Source organism: Dipodomys spectabilis, unplaced genomic scaffold, assembly GCF_019054845.1.
Source record: "Dipodomys spectabilis isolate Male_0828 unplaced genomic scaffold, ASM1905484v1 ptg000096l, whole genome shotgun sequence".
Taxonomy (NCBI): Eukaryota; Metazoa; Chordata; class Mammalia; order Rodentia; family Heteromyidae; genus Dipodomys; species Dipodomys spectabilis.
The window spans coordinates 10,283,691-10,296,610 of NW_024870773.1; the positions used below are offsets into that span (position 1 = coordinate 10,283,691).

A 12,920-nucleotide genomic window follows, 5' to 3' on the forward strand; every position below is an offset into this window, starting at 1 on the left:
CAGACTACTTTCAAAAGCTATACTCTCTAAAGGAAGAAAATCTGGCGGAAATGGATGCATTTTTAGAGAAATACAAGTTACCCAAACTGAGCAAAGAAGAAGTTAACCAATTAAATAAGCCAATATCCTATAATGAGATACAGGAAGCTATCAAAAGTCTTCCAACAAAAAAAAGCCCAGGACCAGATGGATTCACAGCAGAATTCTATAAGACCTTTAAAGAAGAACTAATACCCATACTCCTCAAGCTCTTCAGAGAAACAGAGAAGGAGGGAGCTATCCCAAACTCATTCTACGAAGCCAATATCACACTCATCCCCAAACCAGGCAAAGACCCAACCAAAAAGGAGAATTACAGGCCAATCTCCTTGATGAACACAGATGCAAAGATCCTTAACAAGATTCTAGCTAACAGAATCCAGAAACACATAAAAAAAATAATACACTATGATCAGGTAGGCTTCATCCCAGAGACACAGGGATGGTTTAACATACGTAAGTCAATAAATGTAATCCAGCATATCAACAGAGCCAAGGTCAAGAATCACATGATTATCGCCACAGATGCAGAAAAGGCCTTTGATAAAATTCAACATTCATTCATGCTAAAAGCTCTGGAGAAAATAGGAATAGAAGGAACATTTCTAAAAACAATAAAAGCCATTTATGACAGACCAATAGCCAATATTATACTTAATGGGGAAAAGCTACAACCAATCCTCCTAAAAACAGGAACAAGGCAAGGATGTCCACTGTCTCCACTCCTCTTCAACATAGTCCTAGAACCCTTAGCCAGGGCAATAAGGCAAGAAAAAGACATTAAAGGGATCCGCATAGGGAAAGAAGAAGTGAAACTATCCCTTTTTGCAGACGACATGATACTATACCTCCACGATCCCAAAAACTCCATCCCCAAACTTTTAGAAATCATAAGTCACTTCGGCAAAATAGCAGGATACAAAATAAACCCACAAAAATCAGTTGCCTTCCTATACACTGATAATGTACAGGAAGAGAGGGAAATAAAGGGAGCAACCCCATTCACAATAACCTCCCAAAAAATAAAATATTTAGGAATTAACCTAACCAAAGATGTAAAAGAACTATTTAATGAGAACTATAAAAAGTTAAAGAAAGAAATTGCAGAAGACACTAGGAAATGGAAAGACCTCCCATGCTCCTGGATAGGCCGACTTAATATAGTAAAGATGGTGATACTTCCAAAACTAATATACAAATTCAATGCAATTCCTATTAAAATCCCAATGACGTACATCACTGAAATACAGAAAACAGTCCAAAAATTTATATGGAACAACAAAAGACCTAGAATAGCCAAAACAATTCTAGGGGATAAAGACAATATGGGAGGGCTATCCATGCCGAACTTCAAACTCTACTACAGAGCTATAATCACAAAGACAGCATGGTACTGGCACAAAAACAGACCCGAAGACCAATGGAACAGAATAGAAGATCCAGATATAAATCCACAGGCCTACAGCCAGCTGATATTCGACAAAGGAGCCAAAGACATACAATGGAAGAAACACAGCCTCTTCAACCGCTGGTGCTGGGAAAACTGGGCAGCCACATGCAGAAAACTAAAAGTGGACCCCAGCCTATCACCATGCACCAACATCAACTCAAAATGGATTAAAGACCTTAACATTAAACCTGAATCTCTGAAACTACTGCAGGACAGAGTAGGAGAGACACTTGAACTAATAGGCACAGGAAGGAACTTCCTGAACAGAGTCCCAGGGTCACAACAAGTTGGAGATAGACTCGACAAATGGGACTACCTTAAAATAAAAAGCTTCTGCACAGCTAAATCTATCGCAACTAAGCTAGAAAGACAACCAACTAATTGGGAAAAAATATTTACCAGCAATATATCAGACAAGGGGTTAACATCCTGTATATACAGGGAACTCAAGAAACTAATCCCTCCCAAACCTAACAAACCAATTACTAAATGGGCAAGGGAACTAAAGAGGGACTTCTCAAATGAAGAAATAAAAATGGCAAAGAAACACATGAGGAAATGTTCATCATCCCTGGTGGTGAAGGAAATGCAAATAAAGACAACCCTGAGATACCACCTTACCCCAGTCAGAATGTCCCACATCCACAAATCAGCCAACGACAAATGCTGGAGGGGATGTGGAGAAAGAGGAACCCTATTACACTGCTGGTGGGAATGTACACTTATACAACCACTTTGGAAAGCAGTCTGGAGGGTCCTTAGAAAGCTAAAGATTGACCTCCCTTACGACCCAGTCATACCACTTCTAGGCATCTACCCTGAACAACAGGAACCAATATACAAGGACACGTGCACCTCCATGTTTATTGCAGCACTGTTCGCAATAGCTAGGATATGGAAACAACCTAGGTGCCCCACCACAGATGAATGGATCCAAAAATTGTGGTATCTATACACAATGGAATATTATGCAGCCATTAGAAATGACAAAATAATGGCATTTGCAGGGAAATGGATGGAGCTAGAAGGAATCATGTTGAGCGAGGTAAGCCAAGAACGAAGAGACAAACGGTACATGGTCTCCCTCATAAGTGGATGCTAAATCCAAAAGGTTAGGTGATACGACAAAACTAACAGGACTTAAGAAACAAAGAACTCCCGCTCATCTGGTTGAACCACTACTAAATATCCTCATGCTGCTGATCACAAATATGGTATATAACATGTGAACACTGTTATATATTACAGACTGTGGTAGACAATTTGCTCCAGGGAAGTTAGAATGAACTTGTGACTTTGAAATTATGTAATCATTTAATCACAATCAAAAAAAAAAAAAAAAAAAAAGAACCTCGGGGAAGGGAGGGAGGGAGGGGATGGTAGGGGGAAAACAATGGAGGGGGTAACAATGTTCAAGAGGAAGTGTACTCATAACCTCACTCATGTAACTGTAACCCTCTGTATAGTAGCTTTACAATAAAAAAAAAAAAAAAAAAAAAAAGGAAAACATTTTATCAAGGGAAGAAGCAGAAAAGGCAAAAATTGGTGGTTGCATAAAGGTCAGGGATGGAGCCCTCAAGGGGTCAAGAAAAGAAGGACACACGACCTCCTGGTGGCTTAGAGCTAACAAAGGTCCTGTGTTGGAAACCCTCAGGGTGCTTGGTAGCTAGTGGGAACATAGACTCCTTGGGTCTGAATACTGTGTCTCTCCACGGTCTTCTCTCTGTCTGAGCCAGAAACTGGACATCATGCACTCACCCAAGCCTGCATAGCTCAAGAGATATTGGCTCATCGCTGGCACAGACCATCACAGCCCAGCTGGCGTGCTTCCGGACGTCATCTTTCTTAGAGTACAGGAGCTGTACCAAGGGCTCCAAGCCACCAGAGTTTCTTAACTAAAAGCAAGAAGCCAAAATGTCATGTATTAATAGCATTCAGTATAGCTAAGTATAGTGGTGCACATGGATAATCCCAGTACTTGAAAAATCAAGGCAGGAGGATTTTGAGTTTGAGGCTATATATATATATGTATTTGTATTGCTAAAAGCCCAGGGACTGAGGCTGTAGCTTAATGTTAGGGTGCTGGCCTGGCATGTGTGAGACCCTGGGGTTACATCTGTAGCTCCAGGGTGGGGGTATCAAAATGAATGTTTTAAAAAGGTCTCACTACTTGATATAAGGTTTCAACTATGCAAAAATGTGTTAGATTGTTTAGATTTATATTTAGATCGGAGTTCAGAGGGAAAACATCGATTGCAGGCAGGAGCCCAGAGTGTCCTTTGAAGTGAAGATGACTTCGGAGAAGAGCCTTCAGAAGCAGTTTGTCAGGATTTCATCATCTGCTTTGAATCTCAGAACTCAAGTCTCATCAATAGCTAGAATTATAGGTGTGAGCCATTGGCACCCACCGAATGACACTTAAAAAAAAAAAAAGTCCTGTGTTTCCAATGTCTAGCACAGTGCCTGGAACACAGCAGTTGGTGTCTTAGCTATTTAAATGGATGTGTGTCAGTGAACTGTGTCTGTGTAACACGGAAAGGAAGTATAACAGATAAAAGTCATCAGAGACAGAAGGGGGGGACGGGAAGAAGAGGTGGTAGTCTCCAGTCCAGAGCCCCAGAGTATTACAATATGCTTTCTGCACAGAGACAGGGCCCTCAGGCTGCCCTAATCTGCCATGAAGCGAACTCTGCTTCCATCACCAAATTTCTCGCCAGCTCTCACCATGATCCGCGCCTCTGCGTCGCAGGCGATGGCAGCCACGGTGAACGCGGCTTTGCTCTGCACCTTCGTGTTCGTGGAGCTCAGCGGGCCCACCATGGCCTGCATGATCGCGTGGCCCTGGATGACCCCGCGCAGGGGCTCTTGCATTGCCAGGTTTGTTAAGACCGTGGCTGCGTTGGCGATGGCGCCGTCTCGTTTGCACGTCAGGATGTTTATTAACGGATCGATAGCGTCGGCTTCTGCAGTAGCACTGAGGAAAATGAACGTCATTGATTTGCCTCGGTGCAAGGGATCAACTGAAAACAGAACCTTTTTTCCCCCCAGCCCTTGGCGGTCCATCCACCCTTCCCATGGCATCTCACTTTTTCTTGCTCTGCGGAGAGGGGCTTTCACTGGCCTTTGCTCCCTGCAACTGAGTTCGACTACCAAGGAGCACAAACGCACCTTGAGTGATGCATTAATTTGTCTACAGGATGAAGCCGGAACTGGGTGCTAGGTCTGGGGGGGGGGGGGGGGGGGAGGATTTCAGGTGCTGAAATTAATTAATGCAGTTAATCTTGTTTTTTCTAATAGTTTCGGGTTCTAGAGAACTATTTGACTGCTGCACTCAAGAGGCTTTAACTTTTAAAATTTAACTTTTAAAATTCATTGAGGCATATAAAAGTAGGGAAATTTTAATCAAAGAAAATCTATTATACTATTATTGTTAGGGAAAAACCAAACCTTAAAAAGGCGGAAGGGAGCCAGGAGAAATTCATCAATGATTGAGCACAGAGGTGTGTGTTCAGGGTAGGGAAAGTATTATTAAATTTTGCTTTTACAAACTAAACATCAGAAACAAGATTGATAATTTTGGTAACACACCTATTCAGCCAACCTTTCTCCCTCTCATTATAAAGACTACTGTTATCCATTATCTTAACATGGTTTTCACGGTGAGAATGCCTAAATCTCATTTTCAAAACAAGGCATGTTTCTGATGGTCCTTGTTTTTTACTCATTCATAAAGCTTACAAAATAGTTTTTAAAATGTATTTGAATGTGTGGGGATAACTTAATTAGGTTCTTCAATATCTAGTGTTACTTTAAATAGATGTTCAAATGGCAAGAAAAGCTTAAACAAGATTTACCTGGTTTCCTCTAGGAAGATGCCAAATTATGTACCAAAAGTCCACTTGCATTGTGTTAGCAGTTGTAATCAGGACAATGAAATAACAGATTGCAATCACACAAATGTCTCTTTAAGTTAGTTTTTTACACATTTTCTTTTCATTTAAGATCATAAATAATAACCTAAATGGAAGGGGCCAAGTAAGGCTATTTGATTGCCTAGCCCCTGTCTCCTGAAGCACTTGAGCACTGTCACTTAAGTTTATGACTGTGAAGGGGGACTGGAAGTCAGGACAATTGTCCATCTGGGTAGCCTGGGTGAAAAGAGTTTGGGATCGTGGGCAAACCAGCCCAGAAGGAAACAGAGTAAGAGGGACTGGACAGGGATGACATAAGTGGTGGCAGCTGTGGATGAGGAGCTTGGCAGTGTTAAGCCAGGGTTGGGGCCGGCCCCTGGGTTAAGTAAATCACTCAAGCATTGAATGCATCTTACTGACTACCAAGGCAAAGGCAATGTCCAAGTTCCATTCTTAACTCTTTCTCCAGTACTTGGTGTTCCATTAATCCTTTTCCTGTATCTCCATTTTTTTTTTTTCTGGGCAGATGTTAGAAGGCCCTGAATCCCATTACAAAAGCCAAGAACTAGCATTTAATGTCCTTTCTTAGGGACAAACATTCAAGAGATAATTTTATGACTAATTCTCTTTCCTGATTAATGTGCTTATTTGGCTTTATAAGAAAGAAAAAATAGAGGTTCTGTTCTGTTTATTAGAAATGTCTCATATTTTTGCTTACATAGTTTTTTAAACAATTGAAACACTGAATTTTTATAAACAGGATAAAAAGCCTGAAAGATTTTTCTTTTCGGCTTGGGTTGAACCTGCTAGGTTCATGCTTTACTGCTAAATCATATCCATAGTCCCTGGAATTTTAAGCTCTGTATATTTTCTAATTGCTATATACTTAATGTCTTTTGAAAAAGAATTCCCTTGAGTTACTTTTCAGGCACCTGATCCAATCAGTCCATCAAATCAAGTGCTCTCTCTTTATATATATAGTATCATCATGTATTGGCTAATATGCATGATTCCTTTGAGAACTAGTGTTTTTTTTTTTAACATCTTGGAGGGTTAGTAAAGAACATACAATGGAGAAATTTCAATTGCATGTATGATAAAAGCCAGAAGTACTTAAATGCATACCAACAAATTCTTAAGGGCTCTATTGAAAATGAAGTAACTAAGAAACTGGGTAGAGACACAGGAGCCCTCATGAGGTGTGTCTGAGCCCTTAGTCTTTCTGCTCTGACTTCGTTTTCTTTCATGAAGGCATATTTTGCACCAGTCCATATATCTTTCCCCTCTGCTTTTTATGGAGAGACTCAAAGGGAAGTACATAAAATTCTAGCTGTTTAAAAAGCTAAGGATTCTAGTCCCACAGTGGAAGATGGCTTTTACTACGCTGAACATAAAAACCGGTGCAGAAAGACAAAGCATGCACGCACAGCTGGGTGAAAAAGCCTGCATTCTACGAACGCATCTCATTTGCTATGTGCAGCTCTCTGCTTAAGTCTAAGAGGAATAATGAAATTAATTCTGGTGGGAAATCTATTCTTATCTGAAAAGAAACGAATTTCATTTATAGAAATGGAGTGCAGGATTTGTACTTTAAAAAAAAAAAGCTGCATTCATTTTCTTTCAAACCCAAGACATTGTTTTATTTTTTACTGACATTAAGAACACATGCTGAGAGCTGTCATATTTTTCTAAAAAATTCTGGTTGCCTAACTAGTATGACCTTATCCAAATGAATGGAACAGAAGACAAAAAACTGCTTTGTTACCAAATCCAGAATTATGGGACCATATTGTCATCATAAAAATTAAAAAATATTTTCTGATATTTGCTATCACTAGCCCCCATACAGTTGAGAGTTTAATTGAGGAAAAGTTTAAACTGAAAAAAAAGCCCAAAATAAAACACACACACACACACACACACACACACATCTGTTTCTTTCATGTGATGTGTATAAACAAAGGTGATGTCTGACATGTCACATGCATCCAAGCTATTCCAAGTCCCGATTACTTTCCTCCTCCCTTTGTTTCCCAAATCTCTCTCCTGTCTCTAGCATCCTCCGAAGTCCAAGTCAACATGTTCTCTTGTGGGTTGACATAAATATAGGTAATCCCTCACTTGCAATTTGAGTTCAGATTCTCTCCTCCCCACTAGCTTTGCAATACACATTTAATTAAAAGCCCTACTTGAACATTTGAATTTGGATTTTCTACCAGGCTAGTAATATGCTATGTGTAGGCACAAATGCCCAGTATCAGAGAAAGGTAATGATTTTAAAAGGATCTTACACAGAAGCAGGTTTAATACAAGACTCTTCGATCTGTCATGGAACTCCCCAACGCCCACATTAAGAGAACGTTCTCAGGACAGGTGTTATGGAGATGTCCGATGGTACAATTAGTGTCTATTGGTGGCTTGCTGTTGCGCACTGGTGTCTGGATGGATGTCCCCTATGCTCCACCCTCCCCTGTCCATCTTGCCCACCCTCCAGTAGTGGTTCACCTCAGCCACCCCTTCCTCTGTAACATGGCTCCTGACCATCAATGCCAGGGCCACCCAGTCCCTCTCGTGCTGTGCCCACCTCTGATACTTCCTCCTTAGAAGCAACATGGAAGACTTCCTTAAGCTCCAGTTCTATGAAGATGAGTGAGAAGAGTTTTGCATGTGCTGAGGAGTGAGGAGGGAGAGAATTTCACTCAATTTTCATCTGGGAAAAAGGTTAGTATACAACCAAGTTGAGATCTTTCATCACAAAAGGCCTCTGCTCTTCACATTGGTTCATTTCCCCCACCCCTACCCTCAAGGCTCCTCCAATGAAACCGAGCTAACCATTAGATGGGAATTCAAGAAATGTAATTTGGCACGTGAGACAGAACTCTATGATAGAAGCCCAGCCACTTTTGGTTCAGGAGGGACATTTCTGATTAGTCTGTAGGAAGCTATTGACTCTGAGGGTATGGTTGGCTGACAGCATTTGGGTCCTCTTGGAATGGGATCTTTTCGATGGTGTGAGGTTCCTATGGAACTCCTCTGTCGAAGCTGGTTATAGGAATCCAGGGTGACCTTGGGAAGTTTGGAAATCTGTTTAGCAGAGCCCACATACAGGGTAATGTGTGGGACCCGATGGAACAGATGGTTATTTTGGCAATAAGAACCTTGTTTGTTAACAAGTGATTACAACCATTCGCACCAGCATGACTTTTCATATGTCTCCCTGAGTCCTGTCATATCGAGGAAGACATATTGGTGGCAGACACGCCGTGAGTGGGTCAGGGATGGCACAAGTGCAGCCTGGACCGAGAGTTGAGGGTGGCAGGGCTAAGCTGTCCGGGCTGATAGGCAGTCTGCCCAGGCGGCGGTGGACGCTGGCCATTCTGATGAGCCGGTTATCAAGTTATCTCCTGATTATCACATCCAGGCTGAGGATGCTGGGAACGGGACTCCTGACTTGTTCCAGCCAGTATTTCAACAAAGGTAATGATCCAAGAAGCAAGTATGTGCATTTAATTGATGAATTTCAGATTCCCAAATAGTGGGCCAATTCTCCCCCCCTCCTAACCCCCAATCCCTCCACCCTGCACCTGCAGGCCCACAGCTAGAAAATGCTGGAATATTCACACCCAAACTCTGAATAGATTCTAGGACTGATAAAAACAAACAAACAAAACCACTAGCCAAGAGAATTTTCTCCCCTTAAATAGTATGAAGGGAGTTTTCATGACACAGGGAGAGAATTTCAGTAGATTGCAGGCAAAAGCTTACAATGAAGTAAGCATTTAAAGTAAGCATTACAGAAAAAAAAGCTAGCCACAGATACAATTGTGTTTTGCAGCCAAGAGCAAAATAAGCAAACTGAAAACACAAATACTAAGAAATATGTGAAGCCAAATTGTTTCTATCATGCTTGGTGGTTCTCTGTAGGTATGATTTCTCTAGTGTTCTCTGGTATTAAAGCTGTCCTGACATCATGGTTTCTCACAAAGAACTACATAATTTCAGAGTCTGGTGTGTGTGCTAACCCAGCGCTTCCACGAACAGTGTGTGTGTGTGTGTGTGTGTGTGTGTGTGTGTGTGTGTGTGTGTGTGTGTGTGTGTGTGTGTGTGTGTGTGTGTGTGTATTACTGATTTGAGGCTGTCAGTCAAATTCTGGGGGACATCAAATGCAATTTTCTCCCATGTTGTGATGCTCAGTCTTTATTGACCTATCTATTCACAGTGTTCCACTTCCCTAAAGCCTGAACTTGAATCTAGAACACCCAACAGTAATTATCTACCTGCCATCCAGAAAGAACAGCTCTCTTCATTTGGCATGGCTACCTTCTCCCTCATAAAACATAGGCACAGCTCTGGTTCAAGGTGTTAGGATATTTCTATCAACAGTTTTTCTTTTTTTGTTGGTTGTGGAGCTTGAACTCATGGCCTGGGTGAGGTCCCTGGGCTTTGTTGCTCAAGGCTAGCACTCTACCACTCTGAGCCACAGCCCTACTTCTGGTTTTCTAGTAGTTAGAGATAAGAGTCTCATGGCTCTTCCTGCCCAGGCTGGCTGTGAACCATGATCCTCAGGTCTCAGCCTCCTGAGTAGCTAGGATTACAGGCACGAGCCATCAGTGCCTGGCCTGGAAGTACCTTCTGCAACTGCCATGTAACACGGTCTCCCTTCCTGGAACCTTGTCCCCTTCCCTGCTGTGTCCGACAGACAGCTAGGGCAGAACCTGGCACAGAAAGCAGCCCTCCAATGTGTTGAAATGATTGGAGGAGAACCCCAAGTTCATAGGTGAATGTTGTGACAAAAATGAGAAAAGTCTGCCGGGTGCCAGTGGCTCATGCCTGTAATCTTAGGTACTCAGGAGTCTGAGATCTGAGGATCACGGTTCAAAGCCAGCCCAGGCAGGAAAGTCTGCGACACTCTTATCTCCAATTAATCACCAGAAAACCAAAAGTGGAGCTGTGGCTCAAAGTAGTAGAGCATTAGCCTTGAGCAAAAAGAGCTCAGGGACAGCGCCCGGGGCCCTGAGTTCAAGCCCCACGACTTATATAAAAAAAGAGAGAGAGAGAGAGAAAGTCATTGCATAGGATCCCCTCCACCCATTAGTAGGAGCTGAGCAAGCCTCTAACATCGTGCAAGGGTAATAATGGAAATATATAAAATAGAGTGGACATTCTAGACTTCTTTCACTGTTTCATAGCTGAGAACATTTTCGACTAAACCTTGCTCATGATGCATCTCAACAAACATAGGATTAAAACCATGGTACTCTGACTTTGAATCCCTTCTTCTCTCACACTCATCATTTCTTTTCTTTTGTTAGGTCTGGAACCGGGACTTGAACTTGGTATCTACTGCTTTTGCTCATTGGCTGGTGTTCCATCAACTAAGCCATGCCGTGACCCCTTATCAGTTCTTTAGGCATGAAAAAGTGTGACTTTTTTTTAAAAGCAAATCCCCCCTCCCAAGTCACAGAGAACCAGGAGAAGAGGAATGAGAGAAATACAGAAGGGAGCCAGGCTCTGGTGGCTCATGCCTATAATCCTAGCAATTTAAGAGTCTGAGATCTGAGATTATGGTTCAGAGCCAGTCTAGCCAGAAAACTCTGTGAGACTCTTCAATTTACCAGGCAAAAAGCCAGAAGTGGAGCTGTGGTTCAAGTGCTAGAGCACTAGCCTTGAGTTGGAAAATGCTCAAGGACCAGCCCAGGCCCTGGGTTCAAGTCCCAGCACTGCCTAAAAAGAAAAGGTGAAGGGAGGTCAAGGGAACAACAAAAAAATGGAGGAGAGGAACTGAAGGACGCACAGGATGTGCCAATGTGCAGCGACCCAGGGGGTTCTAAAAGCAGAGGGAAAGTTCTGGAGGGGAAGGGTCTAGAGGGGGAAGGTTAGAGCAGTTTTGGGCCTCAGAAGTACTGAGCAGGACCTGAGAAGGAATGCCCACTCCAGCAAGCAGCCTGGGGATGTGCAGGGCCAACTGCCCCAGTGGGTGTCCATCCTATTTCTGGGAACCTTGAGTCTGATACAGACTGTGTCTCAGTCTCCTTATGTGCAAAGTGGATATGGCAACCATCAGCCATGACCACCTCCCTGGGACGACGGCTGTAGTATTTAAGAGGGTATCATTGCCTGCCCCATAGGTCTCAACATCATTCTTGAAAACTCATGAACCACTAGGTGAGAGATTTTTATCTGGTCATGGGGGAAAAATGTATTTCACATTTTACATGTGCATAGAAGATTTTCATTCTTAGATTACTTTTCAGCTAGACACCAGCAGGGTGGAGCTAGAACATTTCCTCAGGGATGCTATTCAAATCTTTCCATTTACTAGGTAATTAATGAGTACTAAGGATCATTCCTAACTGAAGACAAACCAGAGGAACGATCTGATATCAAATAGGTGAGAGTCAAAGCCAGGCACCGATGGTTCACTATAATACTATAATACTACCTGCTTAGGAGACTGAGATCTGAGGATTGGAGTTCAAAGCTAGCCTAGGCAGAAAAGTCCATGAGAATCTTATCTCCAATTAACCACCAGTGGCTCAAGTGGTAGAGTGCCAGTTTTGTTCGAAAGAGCTAAGATATACCACACAGGCCCTGAGTTCAAGCCCTAGTCCAGCAGAAAAAAAAAAAAAAAAGGAATAGAAAAGAAAAAAAAAAGAGGATGTATATATGAATCAGGCAATATAAAGATATCCAAGCTGTTTGATAATTTCCTCTGACAATCCTCTGATGGATATTAAACCTGAGAGTCCTGGCAACTTTAAAATGGTGTTATGCAAATATCAGCCCCTGTTCTGTAGGTAATAAAAGCAGCATGGATAATTTTCTAATTGAACGTTTTATGAGATTTACTAAGCCTCACAAAACCGGTAGCTAATCAAATTCAAACTGTTTGTCAAGGTCGGCTAGGCATCAGCAGACGCCAAATGGGGATGTGGAATTGAGTGGTTTTATTGCAAAATTCAGCTTTTCATTCTAACCTGTTTTTCAAATCCGGTATGATTTGTATCCAGTCTGATATAATCAATGCAATAACAATTCTGGGCATGAATCTGGTCTGAGGAGCATGGATTGAAAAGTATCCAGTAAACAAACTTGAGCAGCCAGAATACAAGAGTCACTCAGAAGTTTGGCATGAAGACATTTATTACATTGCTAGGACTCTTTTTTTTTTTCATTTTCCTTCCTTCCTTTCTTCCACCCTCTCCTTCCCGACCTTCCTCCCTCACTTTCTTCTCTCTTCTTCCTCTCTCTCTCCCTCTCCCACTGTCTGTCTCTCTTTGTCTCTGTTTCTCTCTCTGTCTCTGTCTGTCTGTCTCTGTCTCTGTCTTTTCTCTCTCTCTCTCTCTCTGCCAGTCCTAGGGCTTGAAACTCAGGGCCTAGGCACTGTCCTTGAGCTTTGTTGCTCCAGGCTAGTGCTCTACTACTTGAGCCACAGCACCACTTGTGGCTTTTTCTGAGTGGTTTATTGGAGGTAAGAATCTGTCTCATGGACTTTTCTGTCCCAGTTGGTTTTGAACCAC

The 12,920-nt window shown here is 42.3% G+C and overlaps 1 protein-coding gene across 1 annotated transcript in view; it reads right to left on the reverse strand.

Annotated features, from left to right (window-relative positions):
- The window catches only part of Armc3 (armadillo repeat containing 3), an 81,038-nt gene that overhangs the window by 20,847 nt on the left and 47,271 nt on the right, over positions 1-12,920 (reverse strand). The window contains exons 11-12 of the mRNA XM_042686203.1: positions 4,214-4,463; positions 3,248-3,384 (exon numbers count right to left, since the gene is read on the reverse strand). Coding sequence (XP_042542137.1) covers positions 3,248-3,384; positions 4,214-4,463 — 387 coding nt within the window. The remainder of the gene's footprint in view (positions 1-3,247; positions 3,385-4,213; positions 4,464-12,920) is intronic.